General features: G+C 28.9%; 2 protein-coding genes and 1 long non-coding RNA gene across 9 annotated transcripts in view; 2 read left to right on the forward strand and 1 right to left on the reverse strand.

The window, feature by feature from the left end:
- The first annotated feature begins 1,295 nt into the window (after positions 1–1,295).
- On the forward strand, positions 1,296–4,533 carry LOC129912298 (protein Vago). 2 transcript variants are annotated; one of them, XM_055990505.1, is made up of 3 exons: positions 1,296–1,422; positions 1,496–1,625; positions 4,214–4,533. In XM_055990505.1, the coding sequence occupies exons 1-3, from the start codon at positions 1,311–1,313 to the stop codon at positions 4,461–4,463; spliced, it is 492 nt and encodes a 163-aa protein (XP_055846480.1). In that variant the 5' UTR covers positions 1,296–1,310; the 3' UTR covers positions 4,464–4,533. The 2 variants fall into 2 exon arrangements, with proteins under 2 accessions (XP_055846480.1, XP_055846481.1); XM_055990506.1 differs by having other exon boundaries at positions 1,499–1,625.
- A 963-nt stretch (positions 4,534–5,496) lies between these two features.
- Positions 5,497–22,632, reverse strand: part of LOC129912300 (somatomedin-B and thrombospondin type-1 domain-containing protein) — a 159,072-nt gene continuing 141,936 nt past the window's right edge. For all 6 annotated transcript variants that reach the window (XM_055990513.1, XM_055990507.1, XM_055990509.1 and 3 more), the window contains 2 exons: positions 6,327–6,403; positions 5,497–6,251 (listed from right to left, as the gene is read on the reverse strand). In XM_055990513.1, coding sequence (XP_055846488.1) covers positions 5,851–6,251; positions 6,327–6,403 — 478 coding nt within the window. In that variant the 3' untranslated portion in view covers positions 5,497–5,850. The remainder of the gene's footprint in view (positions 6,252–6,326; positions 6,404–22,632) is intronic.
- LOC129912302 (uncharacterized) lies at positions 19,517–20,238 on the forward strand. The gene is made up of 2 exons (XR_008771796.1): positions 19,517–20,023; positions 20,102–20,238. It is a non-coding gene; the product is annotated as an uncharacterized LOC129912302 (long non-coding RNA).

Raw genomic sequence — 22,632 nt, forward strand, 5'->3', positions numbered from 1 at the left:
GTAACTTTTAACAAGGTTTTGTTAAAATCCAACCATTTTTGTAAAATATAAAAATTAAAAATTAAAAAAACAGTATTTTTTCATTTTTCTCAATAATTTGAAGTTATATACAAAAATGGTTTGAGGAAATGTTGTAGACATTTACTATTTACAACTTTTGCGTTGAACTTTTTTCGATAGGAGGTCTGCTTTTGACAGAAATTGTAAAAAACCACGATCTTTGTGGGTGTCACCCCACTTTTCCGTATGGCTTTTTTTTATGTATGGCTTTTTTTGTAAGAAAGTTAGTGAAGGTTAAAAATGGTCTTAGATATCTCATGCAGTTAGAGATCTGGGCTGTGAATTGTGCAATGCCATGCTCCTTGTAAGAAATGACTTAAAAAAAATATCAAAAACTCAATCTTATTATTGAAATTAATTTGTCAAATTAAAAGTAAATCTGGGATTAATTCTTTAATTTTTGTAAGTTAGTTTCCAATTTTATCTGAGTTTAAATTTTTTCAAAGAGTGCAAATAGTTTTGCGTGACGTAGTAACCTACGTTTTTAAACATTGTAGCTGCAATTTGACAGCACACATTAAAAAAATAAAAATAAAATTTAAACATTAAAATTGAAATAAGTTAGAAATGCATAGCAATTCAACTAAATATACCCTTATCTTCGATCATCGATCATGACTTAGCTTGCTTGATGAATGAATGTGAATACTTCTTATCAATTTAATTTTGTATGTATAAGCGAAAATATTATCATTTTTTTTATTTTGGGCAGATTAACCTTGGCCAATGTCTTTCCATAGCTGATGTTAAGTTTAAGGTTGCTTTAAAAATTAATCTCCATTCAAAAATAGGGGAATAACCCGTTTATTTTCATTTTATTTTACTAAACTTAAACATTGTTCAATTCGCAAAACAATTTCATTAGATAGGAAAGAAAGATGAAATCAAAAATGAAAACAAAATCAAAATTAACTGATAAGACAAACGATTTAGCGGGTGAATGGAAGAAACATAAAGTTCAACTAAAACTATTTTGCTCGGAGCGTTTTTTTTTTTACAATTTTTTCTTAAGTCAAAACAAAATTGACAGGAAGAGAAAAAATGATACTCTTTCTACAAATCTTTTTAAATCTTCCTTGGCTCGTCCCATGAGTCATAATTTATAATATATTGAAGATGGTAGAATCTTACTTCGTAGATGAATTAAGCAAAAAATATCGCTTACACTCATTCAGTCTAAATTTACTCTTTGGAAGAGCTTGTAGCTTGTCATCGGTTCACAGTTGATGAATTTTTGTGTTTATTTAATCATGATGAATGGAAAATACAGAACTTCAGACTATTTGCCAGTTTACCTTTTTTGCCTAGTGGCAGTAATTGCTGATTGTGCTGTGTGTGGATCACCTTTGCAAAATCAAAATTGTATAATGACCCTTAATATTGCCCTCTCTGATTAAAATGTGCTTGATAAAGGTTGTTTATGTTTTATTTCTAGCAGTATACGAAGAGCTGAAATGTAGAGATGAAAAAACAAATCGTGCTTTGTATGTTGGCGAAGTGTTCTACCGCCGTGGACAATGTATAAGGGTGCAGTGTTTAGGAAATCTGGAAATATGGGAAGACAGGTATGTGGATTTAAAATGTTTTAATGTCCTGAAGCAACAAAAAGAATTCAAGTTCAAAGGGCGTCTTTTATCTCTGTGAATGCAATCATACGCACAATTTCTTTTGAAAATGTTCACAAACAAAAAGTAGTATATGCTCGGTGCTTATTACCATCACTATTTCGGCCCTTATAATTTCTCAATGCCCTTTTCAAGTTTAACTTTAGGATTTAATTTAATTTCAAAATGTGAGGTTAAGCTACAATAAAATAAGCTACCAAGGATACTATTCTTTTAAGTCATATTTTTTATCCAATCATATGAAAAAACAAAATGATTGCTATACAAAAAGTAATCTAAATGTGTTTCCACACAAATTAATTACAAAAAATTAATCACTATAAAAATCAAACGTCCGGTTAACATAAATTTAAAAATAAAGTTAGATACAGAGATTGGGAATTACCCAGGCATGAATATTTTTTTAAGAGATCAGAAAATGACCATACACAATCAATTGGTTTGTTTAATTGGTCAGTGATAAAAATTCTATATTAAATGTTTAGGTACATATATTAAAAAATAGTACGCATACACCACAGTGACCTTTCAAAAATACGATAATATTAAAAATTCGTCGAAAATTTTATTTAAATTTATTTCAAAATAATGTATTTATTTACAAGTTTGCTCATGAACTCATGAATGCATTTAATTCTACCCATTCGACGTACTGGTAAACATTTTGTGTCCTCTTGCAAATTTGATTGAACACACACAGGAATACTTCATAAGAGTTGTAAGTCACTTGGACTTGCACCTTCGTTAGGTTGTCTTGGCTCATAATGTACCTAAATTAGGATTTAAATTTAGTTACTTTTTGTACTTAATAAAATATCGATTCTTAATCTTTCATTTAAAGTAAAAAGCAAAGTTAAAAAAATTATTAATATCATTAGCTCTCAAAAATTGAGCCCACTTTTAATTTTTTGATCCACTGGGCACTGCTCTCAGAATAAAATGTGTATCTATATTTTTTAATATTTTATTGCTCCTAAAACATTAAATTTGTTTGCACCCATAAATCATTTTTATATATCCTTTTTATTAGTTTTGCTTGAATAATGGGTTTCGTATTTAAAAGTATGTTTAATGACATTTTTGAAAATTTTTAGTCTTTGGAGTAAGATACCACAAACTCAACAAAATAAAGAAGTTTGTGGGCTAAATCAATAATATTTGAAGAACAGAAGTTCATGCAGCAAAATGTAGAAATTAAATTTTTTTTTGTAGTTTAAATTTTTTTTAAGTATACTTCAGGTCCATTTAGGCCGATCATTTGGTCTAAATATATTATTACTGCTTTAATACATATGTGTGATGTAGCTTCTATGTAGTTTTTAAAAATTTTAAATTGGAGTAAGGTAAACAATTATAATTTTTAGGAAAGATATAAAAATAATATTATGTTTATGAAATAATTATGTAGCATGGAATGCATAATAAATATGTATGTTAAGCCAAGTTCTTCTACAAAAATACAATGCATTTCTTATGAGAGAGATTTTTTTAGATTTTTTCCGAAAAAAAAATATTTTTTAACTCACCACAGCTGTAAACCAAAATCGAAAAAAAACTTACTTATATATAGGTACTCACCATAATTTTTTTTTCTCGCAAAACAATGTGCATCAAATTGTTTTTGCTGGAAAAAAAACTTACGATTGTCATCTGTTTAGCACAGACATTTTTTTTCACCACTAATTTTTTTTTTATCAAAAAGAACTGTTTGCTAGGCTTTACTATTAAAAAATTTAAAAACTTGACGAGTATCTGCCAAATTCTTGATTTAACTTATTTTGTTTGGCTTCTTGGTCTTGTAGAAAAAATACATATGTATTCAGTTACCTACACTGTTTGCCAAAAAAAATGTAATGCATACTTTTGGTGTTGATACTAATACTTTTTTAATAACATACCAAATTTTTGAAAAAAATATTTTTTTTTAATACGGTTCCAACAGTTAAAAAAATTTCAAAAATTCTTATAACATAGGGTACTAGATTGTATACTAAGTTTGAAGTTTAATACACTTAAGAAAGAGTTGGATGCAGTCCGTTGGAAGAATCCGTTACTATTTTTACATGATTTTGTTCAACTTTTTTGTATGCCTTTATTTTATGTAACATTTGTACAGTAAATCAAGTTGTCAGCAAATTACTAATACGAAACAAAATTACTTTTCTTCTTTTATTGGTAATAATAATAAATTACAATTAATATGTACATAAGTTTTCACTTACAAAAATATTATAAGATGATTGTTTTTCTTTAAGTGGCTTTGATTTTTCTACTTTATTTTTGAAATTGCGTTGCAGTTAAAGTTCTTTGGAATTTAATGAAAACATTTTAAAACAGCGAATTCAATCCATAAGTCTTAAGAAATAGCTTAAGAAGAATATCAATTTGTTGTTTATACACTTCTGTTTCTGTCATTTAAATTTGATTGCTTTTATTTCTCCCGAAAATACAAATTAATCTTTTCCATTTATAAACTTTTGCTTTTCTATTTACATGCAACCTCCAACTTATTAAACTCACGATGCTAGATGTCAAATACCAAGATTGGAAGGAAATTGCTCAGAAATACCACCAGCTAATGAATTCCTCGATTATCCAAAGTGCTGTCCACAATATTCGTGCAAATTGTTCTTAAAAGACAATGGAAATACCGAAGAGACACGAATTTATGATCAGTACGGAAACAGGAAAAGTACTTATATTACCCAAGTATTCACACGACGAATGGAAAATGGAATTGTTGCGGGTGGTCCCATTAGAACAAAGTTAAAAGTATAATAAAAGCTTTCGCAAGCCGAGCACTTTAGTTGTAGGTATACTCTAAATGGTTTTACATAATAATAATCAAAAACGGACCTAGCACTTATTGATAGACTTTATACGTTATCGTTACTTGTTGTCGGGAGTTATTAAGCAACGCTTTACATTTTTTTTATTTTAAGTAAAGGTATATTCTCAACAGAATTTGTTGTTGTTATTGCAATGTATCATTTATTGGATATTTATTTTAAATTTTAATTTTAGATTAAGTGTTTACAATAAAAATAAAAAATTTGATATTATTTGAACATATGATTTTGAATATTGAACAATGCTACATTTTATTCGAGACTTACAAGGTTTGGAGACATTCATAATTTAGGGACGCTTATCTTACTGTCGAAAAATATTTTGTTTAATCTTTTTTAGTTTAAAAATTATAACAAAAAACATAAAATGTATTGGCTGGATTTTTTGATATTTCGACGCGTCAAAGGCCTCGTATAAAAAATTAATTCTTCAGTAGTAAACACTTGATTTCTCTAAGTTTGCTTAAAAATAAAAAAATATTTTTGAAACAGACTTATAGACAGTAAAATAACATTTCATTTCTACGTTATCCATTACGCATTCTACGATCAATTATTTGAAACATTGCTGAAATTTCGATTTTGAGATAGGCAACTTTATCCTCAAATATCTCGACTTTCCCATGAATGATTTTTAAAATATTTCACACACATAACAAGCTCAAAGTCAACTTTTACAGATTAAATAAAAAATATTTTAAAGTAAATATTAGCTCAAATACAAAACCTTCACACACAAAAAAATTATCAAATAAGATTACCATTCCACTTGACAAAAGTTTTCTACCAGTGTGTTGATATTCCGGGATCTAAGAACCTATTTTTCGTCCTCTCCAGGATTTGCAACAGCTAGTTTTAAAGATGTTCAATTTCATGAAAATACAAAATATAATCTGTTCTTAAAATTTAATAAAACATATACGACTAAAAATTCGATCAAAGTTTATTTTAAAATTACATTGCTTTCTTTATTTTTCCTTTTTTTTTACTTTTTTTGTTTTCTCTTTTCATATTATAGATATTCTATCAGTAGTTTTTAATCTTAATTTTAATATTATTTAAAATAATTATTAGTTAATTGTTTTTTTTTTTTTTTTTTTTTTTTTTTTTTTTTTTGTTACTTAATTTGAATATATAGTGAACACTTTAAATTAATATTAAACTTAAGATATATACGAAATCGTCTGTATACGAGTATTTTTATAATAAAATTTATCAACAAAAATTACTTAAAATCAAATTTAAATAAGAAAAAGTAAAAATAATCGCAGACAATATGTCTTTTTGTTATACTGTCGAATGGTTTGGTCTCGCCTTTAAACAAAAATGAACTGAGGATGGGAACATTTCTTTGGCTTGCCTACTGTCAGTCGGAGCCATTTGCCACGACAAGATGGTGCTGGAAGAGCACTCCATCTAGTTGTTCGTCCTGAAAGGCCTTCACCACGACAGTGATATGTCGTTGAAGGATGTATCGTCGTTGTTGTGGTTAATGGTGTCGGGATCGTAGAGCGATCATAGTCTTCACTATCTTCACTGACATCTTCTTCTTCGTCCTCGCTTAAAATAGCTGAGTTATTTGTGATTTCCGATTTTCTGCTGGTACTATTGTGAAGAGCGTTTGATTTTGTCTGAGTACTGCTCATGATATTCTGACTAAAATTAGGTAAATCTTCAATAAGAGCTTCCATGTCACAACGTACAATAATGCGATCACCTATAAAATGTTCATATTTTGTTTCAAAATAAATGAGAAAAATTTATTTGGATAATTTTATTATTGTAAAAATACCTTCTAGCAGCTTATTGAAAGGCGTGAGTTTGTGGCAAGGTTTGGATGCTTTAATGACTTCATATTCAACGCAATACCTGCAAGAAAAAAAAATTAACAATGAGTATTCAAAAATAAAACTATAGAGAACATAATATATTTTAAAATATTCCGACTAAGATGAAACATGCATATAAGGAATAAATTCGACTTCCTCAAAGACTAAGCTTTAACTCCTGCAAAACAGCTAAAACACCATATTTTGAATTACGATATTTTATCTTTTGCATAGAATTAACCAATTTCAATATACCTATAGATTTATTCAAAATAAGAAAGAAAACAAAAGCTTATGTTGAAATAAAATGGTACCTTATTATTATAAGACGAACTGCACCTACATAATGTTTGTTCATCTGTGACATCATAACTCCTAAACTACCTAAAGGAATTTGACAATTGAGGTATTTTGGGAAGCTTTTTTTAATCCGCTTGCTACACAGCCAACTTAAGGGCTCTCAAAATTTGGTAACTGGTACCAAATAAAAAAAAAACGGTTCTATGACAGCTATCGTTATCAATGGTTCTAGTCCGTTGTCACGCCTAATTAAGTGGGTCCAAAGACCGCAGGACGAAATTTGTCTATTCACCAATTTGAAAAAAAAAAAAAAATTACCGCGGTACTTAAGACGTTACTTCAAATATTGGCAGAGAAATGTTTTATTGGCAAGATGAATGTATATATTAAAAAAAAATTAAGAAAAAAATTAACTTGAAAAATCACATTTTTAACAAATATCATGGTTGAACAACATTCTTCTTCACATGTATTGAGTGAAGATGAATGTTAGACATTTACTTATTGATCCGGACATGTTAATTCAGTCGAATCTTTTAAATATATTAATGATTTTAGAAATGCATTGATCAAATGTCTCAACCTTTCGTACCCAAATTAATCTTGTATGCCTAAGAGCGACATTTATCAAGAGCATACTTCTAAAACGTGACATTTAAAATCATTATTTTAAAGTTTAAAGGTTATTAATAAATTCATCAAAACATACCAATGTTTTAACGTAATACATATAATTGAAAAAGGCTACAGCTATTAAGTTTACATCATTATCCACTATTCCCCAATGTCAATTAAAACCATTTCAAGTTTATCCTTATATTTTCTATAGATTTTACTTTCCCCATTAAAATACCACAGATAATTATGAAAATACGTTGATAAAATATTTCTATGCCCTTCAACAAAAAAATAACTCACTCAACATATTATTTTATATAATTGGTCTGTGATCCTTAAAGTTAAATCCACTTGAGTCACTGCAAATCCAATTCAACAAAGTATTCTTCAAAAAGACAATTACTGCAAAGTACAATGCGACAGACACTGCCTCATCGTTGTGCCACAAAAAGCAGACAGAGACAGACACCCGAAAGAATTGAAAATGAAAAAAAAGAAAAAAAAAAACTCAAAAGGAATAATTATATTCAAATTAAAATTTATCGATCGGAATTCAGTGCCAGTGTTAACGCTATGCGACTTGAGATAAATATAATATTTTTGACTTTTTTTCCGCTGCTTTTTGAATAAAAGACTAATTGGACCTTGTTAAAATGTTTAAAAAAGCGAATTTAAATAATTAACTACGATTTCATTTAGCTTGTTTTCCAATATTATTCCTGTCTATTGCGGGATACCGATATGCATTTTCATTCTCCCCAGGGTGCACATCAAATAACAATTTTTCATTTTTGATGTATGGTACCTCCTCGAATTAAAAAAAAAATAAAAAAAATTGTATTGAACACTAAATCGATTACAATATTAAAAAAAAATCCAATTTCATCAATATTTCAATTAATGAATTGGAAAGCTTTTATTAAAAAACAAAAATGTTCAATGGTAACACTAATGCCTGTATGCTATCACCAGACAGACACTATGCACTGGGTTCTGCCTTCAATTAAAATTATTTTAATGTCCTTGACTGTCTTCCCCACAATTATTATGTGTCGCAGACATTTAACTCTAGTTTATATCTCGATTTGCTTGTGCTGTAAACCGTTGCAACTCTTGATTCTTGAATCATGTCAAAAAGCTGAAATTTTGTCAGGACGCTAGACCATCGACCATCGTCGCGACGGCGCGGCGTTTGCCGATTAACTGAAGGATATCATGACATATTTATCATTAAAAATGAACCATCCAACATTATTTACGAACAAAATATAAAAAGGGATGAAGGAATCCTTGATTACCACTTAATGAGCACAATACTCAGCCATTTTATTTTTGATGAGCAAGCGGAAGGAGATGGAAGCTCAAAATAATTAAAAGACCCGACAAATACTGCCGCATGAAGAAATTTAATATTTATTGAAACTCCACCCGAATACACACATACTCAAACTCATACATCATCATAGTCATAGCTATCATCTCAAAACAGCTTATACTATGTTATATCATTAATTTAATGGAGTTTCATATAATGTACGAAAGCGAGATGATGCTACACAAACTTAAAAAAAGAGATTAAAGCACTAGTTTCACATATGCATCGATAAGCAGCGACTGTCAAAATAAAGTCTGAAAATATCAGAAAGGAAGGATAACAACTTGAATTTTTTTTATAAATAGATACTAGTACTCGTTTTTAAAAATATATAGAAGTTACCCTTAATCGACCGTTAAGTATACAACTTCAAACTGAAATGAAGTAGGAGCCTTTAAGAACTTTTTTGCCTTTTTCCATGTTCAAAGGAAAAACTGATTCACCCTCAAGTGCTTCAAAGTATTGAAGTCTGCTTTCTTTGTGTTCTCTTGTCTAACATAATAATGAGTTCGCATGTACCTACCTTACCTTCGTATTTAATATTTGTTTTGTATGTTCGTTTGAAAAAAAAAGAAATTAAATTTTGCTATTGAAACTCCTTTCAGGTAATACAGTCGAAAATAAGAAAGAACAATGTACAGAAATAGTTTAACTAGCTTTATGCGGAAAAGTTTCCCAACAAAGGTAAAAAATTGTATGTTTTTCCTAAACGAACTTTTTATTTTTCGATTGAGAATTGGATCGATGTATTTGTAATTAGGCTTCGAACTTTATTAAAAGATATTACAATGTTGTACCTACTTTTTTTTTTTGGCAAAGTAGTTATGTTATTTTCAAAGTTATAAGTATCGAAATAGAAAGAAAGGTAGGCCTAAAAACTCCTGGTACAAGCAAATGCAAAACCACCAGCATTCAGTTGGCCTTAGAAATGGAACAATACAAAACCGGGAGGCTTGCCGCCGATTTCTGAGGTCAACCCGGCGAACCCCACAGGCGGATCACTAGTGTGAAGCAGTTACGTGGGATAGTTATGATCCCCTCGACATCGAGATCATAACAGCGCCGAGAAAAAGGAAGAAGAAGATAAGTATCATAAATCCAGCAACTTCAAGAGAGATAATAGAATTCCTTATACTCTTAGATTTCAGAAAAGGTTTTGGAAATTTTTAAAGTAAGTCATAACGATCCAACGGGCAATCGGAATGGTCATCAAATATAATTTTGTTTTGTCCTTCTTATACTCGTAATATTTTAAAATAACCAAAAATTGGACTTTGTGAATTTTATAAAATCACTTCGCAAGACTCAAAAAATACTCACGGGGAGAATAGAATAGATTTCATAATCTCAACAACTTCAAGATTTGTTCCACTTTGAATTCGATTTTAGACATAGCTTTACTTCACATAGAAAAAAAAATCTTAAAATTAATTTTGTCAAAATTACGGCTGTCTTAAGTAAAGTGAAAACCCAATTTAATTAAAATGAAAATGTTCTTATTTGTATGATAATAATAAGATTTTAAATTAAGTGGACTTTCGCTTAATTTGAGATGGCAGTCATCTTGGCAAAAAAACATACGAAAATCCGCTTAATTTTAGGTGGTCTTTTTCTCCGTGTATCTTTAATTTATCTTTTCAAACTTTAATTATTTCCCAATTCAACAATGAACCATTTTAAAGATATCAATTGTCATGCCGAAATTTTTTTTACAATAATTTTGATAGTTTAGGCTTGAAAATGTGATAAAATTTAAATTTTTTCGTTTTACATTTTGAATCGAACATTTCCTAAGAGTTGTAAGAATATGTGATTCGTTTGCTTTAGTTTAGCGTTTATCTTTAAGTCTTCGCCAATTACGACCTTCCTGTGTTCTAAAAAATACACTGTGCTTCGATTGAATAACTCGCCTAAAAACAACTAAGTATGTGTTGCTTTCCGCTAGGCCAATATAATTTTAAAAGTTACAATGAAAAATAAAATCTTTTTTTATTTAATAACAGTGGTAAATTTTTTGCACAGTTTTGGTAGTGCAAAAAAACTTAATGTACTGAAATGTAGTAAATTTAGATTTCATTTACTTTTTTGGCTCGTAACTTTTTTAATATTCAGAATATCGAAAAAGTGTTCTTGATATTAAACACGCGAAATTTAATTGCCTACGTTTTTGCCCATACAACTTTTATGTAGTGTAAATAGAAATCGAGATATTCCACAAATACTAAAATCCAAGATGGCGACCGAAAGGTGAATGTTGCGAGTCCGAAAAATCAGGGTTAGCCAATGCTCTATCGAATGAGCAAAAAAAAATTGGGGGTGGTACAAACTGCTGGGTCAAATTATAAATGCACTGGACTAATATTATTTTTGCGTTGTGCCTATTGGCAAAAAAAAAACACATTCCCAACATTCTTAGTGGATATGTTTTATTAATACACAAGAGCTCTTTCACAAATTTTTAATTATAAAATAAAAACAACTTAAATATCTAGTTGAAACATTTTCAATTAAACTGTTCAAGGACCTTTATCATAAATTATCATGTACCTACATAAATTATCCTTTACAAGCTATAAAATTCATTCGTTTTTTTTTTTTTTTGTTTTTGAAAAGATGACAACCTAGAATGGGAGTTTACAAAACAACCCCAAAAAGTACAACAATCCATAAACAATATAATCATCTCCCAGCCAATCCAATTCACCTTACAACAGCAAAAAAAAAGCTATGAGTTCTAACATAAAAAGCCTCTTCGGTTGAATTATGAATAAAGACAGGATGATAACTTTAATGTAATTTTTGTTTTGCCCAACCAAGCAATAATCTGTGTACAATTTGTTTTGCTTAACTAAGTTTGTATTAAAATGAACTCCTTTCTGTCTATTTTCCATTTTGTCCTTAAACAAAAGAAAATAAAGGACATCTGCGTTGCCAAGCTAATGAATCCATTTTTTTCAACATAAACAGTACTTTTTCTATTTGACAAAAATAAAAGTAGAGGAAAAAAAAATTAAGTAAAGAGACAATAAAAACAAATTTAAACAAAGACCAAAAATTAAAAAAGAAATTTATGAACTGTAAACATCCTTTTACTATCTCCGTTTTTTTTTATTTATTTTTTTTTTGTAAAGTTGTCACCAGAGCGTGACGCAATGAGTTGGCTTTTTTCATTTCTCTTATGCTCCCTTGAGAATGATGTTCTTCTCATTAGAAGGAGAAATAAATGCTTGGGTAATTAAAAGCAAATTACTTTGGTTTATACAAAAATATAAAAAAAAAAGTAAAAGGAAAGAGCAACAATGGTATAAAATTAATAAAACGTCAGATCACGTTGACGTTTAGTAATATAAAAAACATGTTTTTTCACTCAAGAAATGTTGACGTTTTAAGTGTCATCAAACTTGGATGGATCTCAAAGATTTTAAAAGGGAAATATTTACCGCATACAATTCGCTATTTTTCATTTGTTAATCATGAAATATGTAAAGTTGGAGCTAAAATACTTTTAAATAAAAATTGGGAGTGCTTGGCATCGTTTTAAAGGACTAAGGAAAATTTCAGAACCACATTGCTCATTATAAAAAATTTCATTTTCATTCAGTAAACAAAAATTCATCAAAACTCTGTCTGAACAAAAATAAATTCAAATGAAAATAAAATGCACGACTGGGTGTGGGTGGCACGTATTCATTGGATTTGAAAATTCTAAAATGTTTAAGAATTATTTGTACAAATTTTATAAATTTAAATGAAAATAAAAAAAAAAATAAAAAAAAAATATAAGATTCGTTCTTCAAGTGAAAAAACCAACTCTTTAAATGAAATCGAGCTCCAAAAAAGTATGCAGTTTAATTTCTTTTATAAAGATGCATTTTTAGAAAAAAAATCAAAATCGTTAGAGTCGTTTTTTTTTAACTAATTTTTTTTGTATGTACATACATGCATATAATTCTTTGACAAAAAATGTTTGAAAATAAAGTTGATATACCATTTAGTAGTAACTATAATTCAACATTTAAACCAACATTTCATAAAAATTCAATGTCTCGTTTTCGAAAATTAAATTTTTCAAAAATTTTTTTTTTTTAAATCCTAATTTTTTTTTGTAAATTTCGTTGAAATTAAACAAATCGTTTGGGATCAAATCCTGTATGTAAAAAAAATGTAAGGGATTATCTACATATGAGAATTTTGGGTTGGGTTCGATATCCCGCTTTTTATATTCCCGTTTTTTTAAATCCCGCTTTTAAAATCCCGTTTTTCACTATCCCGCTTTTTATAATCCCGCTTTTTAAAATCCCGATTTTTATAATCCCGTTTTTTATTATCCCGATTTTGCAAGCAAAACTAGTTGTTTTATTTTAAAAAATCGCGCGATTTTTTAAAATAAAACAACTAGTTTAGCTTGCAAAATTGGGATACTAAAACAAATTAAAAAATGAGACATTGTTCTAAACGCATTTAATTAAAAGCTTTAACAAAAAATATAATATATAAAAAAATAAGAAAAAGTAAGGAATGTGATACTAAAAAGAAATCAATTAACGAACTAATATTTACTTTAAAGTTTCAGAAGAACAATCAAATCGTGATAATCCCATAGATTAATAATAACATAAAATGATCACAACACCTTAAATTAAGTACACACTACATAATCAAAAGAAATTTCATTTAAATAATGAAATTTCTTTTACTTGTGAACTCAATTTAATCCTTTATATTTTTATAAAAGAAATACCGTTTTCATAATGTGTTGAAGGTACATATTGTGTGGGCAAAAAATCAGTTTTACTAATTTTTTGTCTATTTCTCATGATTTTTTTATTTGTGAATTAAGCATGTATTTGGTAAAAAAAATCGGAATTTTCGGGATTTGACGGGATTTTAAAATGCGGTATTTCAGAAAACGGGATTTAAAAAAGCGGTATTTTAGAAAACGGGATTTTGAAACTTTTTTTTCGGGATTTTCGAAAAACGGGATTTTAAAAAGCGGGATTCCGATACGCTCCCGAGAATTTTTATCCAAAGACGGACTTTCCACTTTTCGTAGTAAGGTGGGATATTACGAAAATTTGCAAACCTTTGTTATGACTTACATTTCGGACCGGATTAACATTATTATGTAACATAGATTTATTTACAAAGGAAAATGGGGGATTTTGCGTAAAGGCCCACTATTTTATTGAACAAATATGAGTGTAAAATGTTCGTATGTTTGAGTCTCGTACCAGGAAAGTGGTCTAAATTTGATTGCATTTCATAAGGTACAAATAATTATATTTCTCTTAGAATAGGCCAAGAAGTTCCAATTTTCAACTTTTTGACTGTTCTCGATCTAGAATAAGGTCACAATTCCCCATATTTCGGCCAAACTTAACACATTTAAATTATTAAAATAGTGGAAAATTTTTACCTTTAAGGGGTTCCAATTTTTGTGCATGTTTTTTTAGATATGAAGTCAGCATTTTTTCGTGAACCCGATTCACCATTTTGAATTAAAGATGCACATTCTTTCAAATAACTATGGGAACAATAACTGGCATTAAATTAATTAAAAGAGCTAGACACTTGAAATTTGGAGCAAATCCTACTGAAACAAACATGGCCATATTGGCCATACCCATTTTTAGGGTTACCCATACACTTTTGATTTTTGAAATATCTCGGAAAATCCTAAATCAGTTTAAATTACACTTTGAATGCCTTTTATAAAATAATAGCTGTGTTTTATTTTCCTTGTGATCCAGATCAGATCATTGTATTTATTTGCGAAACAATAACAAAACAAAATCCTGCTTTGGTTGTAAAGCTAATAAAAACAATGATCTGATCTGGACCACGAGGAAAATAAAACACAGCTAATAACAATTTTTTTTTAATTCTGTATTATATATTCGAAGAGAAATAGATGGGTAATGGGTTATTTAAAAGAAAGATCAACTTCATGATTTGATTAAATGCCAGCTTTTTTGAGTTTTGCCCCATTGTGCGACTTTTGTAAGATATGGTTAAGTAAACTAATTTGACACTTAGGCTTCATTTATAATTAAAATAAGTAATCTAAGCAGTTCATGACAAATTGTATCGTTGTACTATAGTTTGCATCAAACGTCCTCGTTTTGGTCTCAAACTATTTATTTCGTGCTCTATCCTAAACATCCATTTCTTTCTCTTTATAACAAAATAAAATGCACGACTGAGGTCGCACGTACTTGCTCTTGCAGTTCAAAGCACTTTTATGTTAGTCTACTTGTAGATTTTAAAAGCTGGCTCTTAATTAAACAAAAAAAATTGATATTGGGGAAGAGCCGACATTTAGGGCATGAAAATTTTTTTTTTGTTGTTTGACTTTTTTGAGAGAAAATAAAAATGCAGTTTTATTTCCACTGCTTTAAATATTACGTTAACAAAGTTTAATCAAAAACGATAGAGCCGTTTTCGAGAAATTCGCAATATCGTATTTTTTTGTATGGGAGGTATACGTTCTAAACGAGATAGGTATAAAAAAACAAAAAAAAACAAACTTTCAGAATTCCATAAAAATCATCTGTATCAAATTTGAAGAAAATCCGTCCACCCGTTTAGGCTGTGGAAATGTGTACAGATGGACGCACAACCGCACAGACGCACAGACGTACAGACGCACGGACGGAATTGAGAGACCCACTTTTTTGGAATTCTCCATCATCGTAATGTTGGTTTTGATTAAAACCTCAAATTTTTTTTTCGACACGAAACCAATACTTGCCCTATAGAGCAAGTAAAAAAAGAACCATTAGTCGATTGAAGAGAACGTTTAAACATAATTTAGAATTTTTTTTAAGCTATTGTAATAAAAGTTTGTTTTTGTAACTATTAAATGTTAAAAAGTTTTTTCCTAGTGTTTTGCCATTTAGATCATTAAAATTCTGGGATACTAAAACAGTTTTGAAAATTTTTATAAGCCTCTTTTGAAAAGTTTGAACCAGAATAAAATGATTTGAATTAAAATTAATCTATAAAAAAAAAGTTACTCATACACCCCAGTGTCCCTCAAAATTCCCTCTAATTTAACCACTAACTAAACAAGTTGACTTTTTCTAACCATTCACCAACAACAGTCGAAACTATTTTTTTAATATCTGCTTGTAAATGAATTAAGTCATAATAGAAACGTTATCTTTACTGGTCTGCGAATGACAGATATAGTTTAGTTATACATCGTGATTTGATATTACAAAAAAAAAAAAACGAATTTGTAATTATGTAGGACGAATGGTTAATAAAATATACTTAGTATTAACATAACAAAAATTGAAGATTAAATAGTCAGCGTTTGGTGCTACTATTTGTCGTTGTCACCAAATTATATTATTCTTATGAATTTTTCGTTTGTATACCATTGTCCAAAATAATTAAATATTGCTTGTAAGCACGAACATCATTAATTTTCATTGAAAATGTAACTGACATTGCAAAGCAAATATAGTTACATGTTTAACAATACGTAGGCAAACAATGGCCAAAGAGCAAAGGACACTTTCATACAGTAGTGGTCAGTAAAAATGGAGTTTTATTGATATCAAAAGTGTTTACTAACATTTTATCGTAACTTTTAGCCCAATTAAATTTGCTTAAAATACATATTTGCGAGCTCTATATGAGGTTAATATTAAAATACATGTTTAGAAAAAAAAAAAACATAAAATGGGTTTCGGAAAAATTAAATTATACATTTTATGAATTCTTTGCATTGCAACATTTTCCTCTTCTGTAAAAATCAATACAACAAAGGCAAAAGACGATTTCCGCCTAACTTTACACTTTTTCAATTGACAAAATTTGTTTCCAAAGTTTTGCAATACTCGTAAAGTTTTGCACAATAAGGTGAGACACTTTTATTTTTTAATCGACTTTATTTTAATGAGGTGTAAATTTATTGGAGGTCACTACTTTACCCCACTCTACAGAAAAGATTTTCATTGTCCATTCTTCCTTTTCAAAAAAGGCCAATGTATTAATTATTTCTTTTCGTTAAATTTTACCCCCATCGGATGGCCGGGCCGGCAGGCGGAAGGACGGAAAGGACACGAAGAAAAAAGGAAAGAAATAAAAGAGGGATTGACTGGATTCAAACTCGATTAAGAAATTCATTCATTCAACAGTTCTGTTAGGTATAACAATAGGATTTATGCTTGACAGGAAGGATTCGTAAAAAATGAGGCCCTTAACGTGATTTTAAGAAAGGATAACTTCTTCCAAATTAGGGTGAGATAAGTTGAATCGATGAAATAACGACATTATTTGAAAAAAAAGGAAAGAGGAAACCTTAGCGCACCAAGGCTAAAGATGAAGGAGGTATTATGAAGGGAGTCAGAATCAAATAAAATGACAAAGCTAATAAAAACGAAACAAAGAGCTTAGTTGGCTTCAACAACAACAAAAAAGCCACAAGGAATAGAAAATAAAAAAATACAAAACAAAATTGTTGTTTAAGAACACCAAAGCACTGTAGAATCATTGAATTAATTTAATCACTTAAGTACGAAAGTAAAATCTCAACAAAAACAAAAAACAATTAATCTTAGACATTTTAATTTGAAAAGAAGATTTCGTCACAATAGTGAAATAAAGTGCTTAGCTAGGTCGTATAATCCTACTTTTGCTTAAGGGTACTTTTATTCGTAAGATTTTAATAACTTGACAAGTTTAAATTTAATTTAAGTAAAATAAATGGCAAATGTTATCGCGGTAAATGTGTCGACTACTGACTGGAAATGTAGTTATCTTTCATTCTCTAATACATTATTGTAGCTGTAAACATTGCAGCCGTATAACGTTAGTGTCAAAAAACTTAAAAACTTTGCGTTGGCTTAGTTCTAAAATTCTTCTATAACAAAAAAAATAATTAGGCAGGAAGATGATTATGTGTCCAACACAAGTCTTGAGATTAAGATCAGTTAGACAAGTTTTTCAAAATGGATGACCATCCAACCAATCCTGACAGAAACTGAGTTTTGTACTCAAAACTAATACTTTAATACTGCATTTGAGTTTTTCTGACTTCAAAACATTTTTTATTAGACTCTTCCGCATTTTTTACATTTAATTGAACACTTAAAAAAATTAAAAAAAAAAACAACATATTACAGTGCAGAAAAAAATGAAGCACCTGGCAAAGAAATACAAATATCAAAAACTTGTCAGTGATTTGCTTTGCTATTTGATAGCCTGTCCTCCCTGATTCTTGGATATTCCATACGCTTTTCTGTTATATATTTTGTTCTAAAAAAGTTGTTTTTTTGCTGTTTCCATAGCTCATTTTACTTTATTCTACTAATCCAGTGAAATAAGGGTTTAACCTCGGAATGAATGCTAATAGAAATTTTTTTTTGTCAAAAGTCTAGAAAAATCTCATGTCCGCAAGTCGCGTTTTCAAGGTCAAAGCGCGAAATGGAGATTTTCTAAACTAACAATAATAGACGATGGTATTATATACACAAATGATACATGATTTCAAGGTTTTTTAAGTAGCGGAACCAAATTTTGCATGAAGGTTTTAATATCCATTATCATTAAGAATCAAAACAATACAATGCAAAAAATATTCATATTTATGATAAAACGGTATTTTTGAAAAAAAGGGGAAATTTTGGAATATGCACTAAAAAACATCCTGGTACAATCAATTTAACTTGAATAAGGTACATTACTTTTTAGGGATGGTCAGGTTGACTTGTTTGTGAGTTTTGTTGGAATAAGTGATACAAAATACCTTTAAATCATGTCGCTTATGTTGGTTTACATATACAAATCTAAAGTTTTCTTATTAAATTTTTCAAATCTGCACCTAACTTAGTTTAACCCGGAAAATAAGGACTTGCGGACATGAGATTTTTTTAGATTTTTGACATAAATTATGGAATATCCAAACAAAGATAGAAACAAAAAAAGTTATCCTATTAGCACTAAATCCAAGATTGCACCAGCATGTTTTTTAGTGCATATCCCAAAATTTCCCCTTTTCTCAAAAAATACCATTTAGATATGAATGTTTTTTTCGCTGAATTGTTTTGATTCTTAATGATAATGGATATGAAAACCTTCATGCAAAATTTGGTTCATCTACCATAACTTTCAAGGGGTTTTCGGTAGTAAGTTTGCAACTGTTATAATAATATGGTTTGACACATGAAAAACCGGTATAACTTTTTTCAGAGACGTCAGATTGCCTTGATTTTAGATTTTTTTGGAATCAGCATTAAAAAATACCTTGAAATCATGTATCACATGTGTAATAATAATACCATCGTCTATTATTGTTAGTTTAGAAAATCTCCATTTCGCGCGACTTGCGGACATGAGATTTTTCTAAACTTTTGAGGTAAGTTATAGAATGCCAAAACGAAGATATTGAGCAAAAAAAAAATTTTACTAGCATTCATTCCGAGATTTACCCCTTTTTCACCTTATTTTACTGTATTATACAGTAGGTAATAAATAGATTTCTTAAATAATCTAGATTTAATTTATTTTTTTAATAATTTTTTTAAAAACTTTTAAATATTTAGGTTATAAAGCTGGTATGCCATTTTGTAGCAAATATTATTTAACACCTAAAACCAAAATTTCAAAAAAATCAATGGCCTGTTTTTGTAAATTTGATTTTTCAAAACCAATAAAATTAAAAATTATGGTTTTCAAAATTTTATAATGGATTTTATTCAAAGCTTAATAAATGATTTTCCTTCTCAAAAAATCGTTGAAATTGAATCAATTGGTGGGAGTGCTGTGACAGGCACCGTTAATGATAAAAAAAAAAAAAATTTCATCAACTTCTACTTCTCGAAATATGCAAAGCAAACAGATGATCAAATTTTGAACCTTCGCGAGTTGAACAAGCTGTTATCCGCTATAACACCTAAATCAACCGATTAAAAATGAGATTTTTGTTTTTGAAAAAAGTTTTGCTGATGAGATAAATTAGGCTGCTGGAACACCTGAGTTTTTAGAAATTCAAAAAAAAAGTCATAAAACTATAGCGTAAACCAAGAGCTACAAGTTGAAGAATAAAATTATAGATGGAAAAAAATATTTAACTTGATAAGACCACCGAACCTACAGCACATGCGTGCGTCGGAAGTATTTAATTTACGGTTCGGTTACATACATCCAATTCGAACCAAACGTAAGTAAGTGACGAGCTAATGACAGCATCTAATGACTGTTAGTTGCCATTTTCCGATCAAGCGAAAGATACGAACTGGTTCGGACTTATTGTTAGATAAAAACATGCAAACATAGAAGAATCAATAAGTTCAATAAGTTTATCAGCATCGTCTGAAAACTGAGGAAGCTTATGCAGACGAACGGCCCCACAGTGCGGTAATTTGACCTAAAGCGTGGTCATAAATCATGTTTCTCAATTTTTCCCCCCTGTATTAAGCTTATGTCCCATTACAGGTAGATAACCAGGCTACTTTTTAGTGAAGTCTATCTTTAAATTAGTCAACCCAGTTCGCCACACCATCAGTCGCAAGGAACACTATTTGGGTAAACACGAATTTTTTTTCTTTTTTTAATAAAAAAAGTGAACTTTCTTAGTGTTTTTTTTTTTACTTAAAAGTGATTTTTGTGAACATTTTTTTTATATGGATATTGACATTCAAGGTTTTTATGGTATTCTAAAAAAATGTAATTGTTTATGCAACTCTATTTTTTCATATGGAGGGGTCGTTTTTTACTTGCGATATAGGTACTATAGGGCAAGTTTAGGATTCGTAAAAAAAATCGAACTCGAGATAACAATTTTACATGACATTACGATGATGGAGAATGCCAAAAAAGTGGGTCCGGCAATTCTGTCTGTCTGTCTCTCTGTCTGTGTGTCTGTCTCTATCTGGAGCTGCAGCCTAAACGAGTGAAGTGATTTTCTTCAAACTTGGTAGTTAGCAGTTTTTGGTGATTCCCTAGAGGGGAAATTGAAATTTTTTTTTTATGACCAAAACTAACGGTACCTGCCATATAACGGAAATAGAAAAGTTAATTTTTTTCAAAAACGGCTCTAACGATTTTGATTAAAATTTTTGTGGCTTGTACTACACATAAGAGCTAACTTTTTCAATAAAAAAATATGTTTTGTAACGTTATTAACGGTACCTGTCATAGAACGTTTTTTTTCGTTTCTGAATATCTCGTACAACATTAACCCGATTAAAATGAAAATTTTTATACAAAAGTGTGTAAGTAAAGATAATAATAAAATTTTAGAAAATTTTCAAAAAACGCATTTTTGGATTTTTAAAAAATATTTCAAATTTTTTTTTTGAAAAATCAATTTTTTGAAAACGGATCAATGAAAAATTTTGAAATTTAGTTTTTATATGTAAATTAATTATTTCTTCAAAATGGCATACCAACTTTTTTTTTGAAAAATGTTAAAAAATTTGTATACATAAAAAATTATTTTTTTAAAAAACGGCTCCTACAATTTTCGAAAATTTTTTTCTAAAAATACCTACATATTTATACAAGAAATAAAATGGCATATTTGTTTTTTTTTTAAGATAATTTAAAACGGAGTTTAATTAATTATAAAAACAGATTTAATTTGTTTATACTTATGAAATTTCTTCAAAATATCAAATTTTAAATTTCTTGAATAAAAAGCTTTAATATTATAGTTACTTTAAGCATAAGAGCAAGTACGTGCGACCCCAGTCGTGCAATTTATTTTTTTAAACATTAATGTTTTAAAAATAGCGCAACACGCCGCAACAAGGTCTAACCCATATATTTTTAAACTGCAGGGTATGTGGAACAATTTTGCATTTCAAGAGTTTGCCCGAGATTTGTAAGCGAAGTATTAAAATACTCATAACTTAGTCAATTTAGCTCCAATAGACCTAAAATTTTGACACAATATTCTTAAAATACAGTCCATTCAGTTAAAAATTAAAAACAAAGTGCAAATAAAAAATTTTATTGCAAATAAAAAAAAAAGAAACAGGGTTTCCGTGAAAAAATTATGTTTCAGTTTTTTTTTAATTTCTTAGGAACTTTGATATTTATTCGAATGAATTCTTTAGAATTTGACCAGGTCATTAAATAATGATAAAAAAAGTTCATAATATTGCAAAATTTTATACAGAATTAGTAAAAAAAAAAAAGAAAACAACGTTTTTTTCTAAATTTCATCTTTTAAACTTAATTTCTCGAAAACTACTTAATGAAACAACTTGAGTAAAAAAGCAAAATAAAGGATAAACTACCAGCTTTACGAAAAATTATAGCACGGGACTGTACGTGCATTTTTTTATTTTTAATATTTTTTTCATGGCTAATCGAGAGGTAAGCACTTAAGTGGATTTTACTGTACCAAGAAAATTAAAAATTTTCCTTCCAAATAACTTTTTAGTCACTTGGTATCTATTTGAAGTGAAAATGTGCCCAAATATTTTTGGCCAGGTTTTAGACCAAAATACCGCACTGAGAGGCAAAAAACCTCGAGTTTCGAAAGTTTCAGAAATAGTAATTATTTTTTTCATTTGCTGAGAGGAAAACATTAATTGAGCAAATAATATTCACATTTAGATTTTTTTTATATTATATTATATATTCAAAACTACATCAAAAGTTTATTAAATGCGATGTTGGAAAAATAATAAACTTGCAATTTGTTAGAACTTTAAATTAGTCATTTTCTCCCTGTTTACCCTTTTTTAATACTTATTCAATTTCTATCTGTCCGAGGAATAGGCAGAACTTTCAAATTGGTTTTCCATCCTTAAAAAATAGTATGTGTGTTTTAAGCTGAAGTACTTCTTCTAACAGAGAGCTGTGTGTTAAAGAAATTTGATTATTTTCCCAGTTTATGTATCAATTGCATGAAATTATGGCAAGAATTCGATATTTCTTCAAATAGGAAACATGATAATTTCTGAAAATTAATGATTGTGAAAACCAAAGTTTACCACTGCATACATTTTAGTCAG

The sequence above is a fragment of the Episyrphus balteatus genome, chromosome 2 (assembly GCF_945859705.1).
Source record: "Episyrphus balteatus chromosome 2, idEpiBalt1.1, whole genome shotgun sequence".
Taxonomy (NCBI): domain Eukaryota; kingdom Metazoa; phylum Arthropoda; class Insecta; order Diptera; family Syrphidae; genus Episyrphus; species Episyrphus balteatus.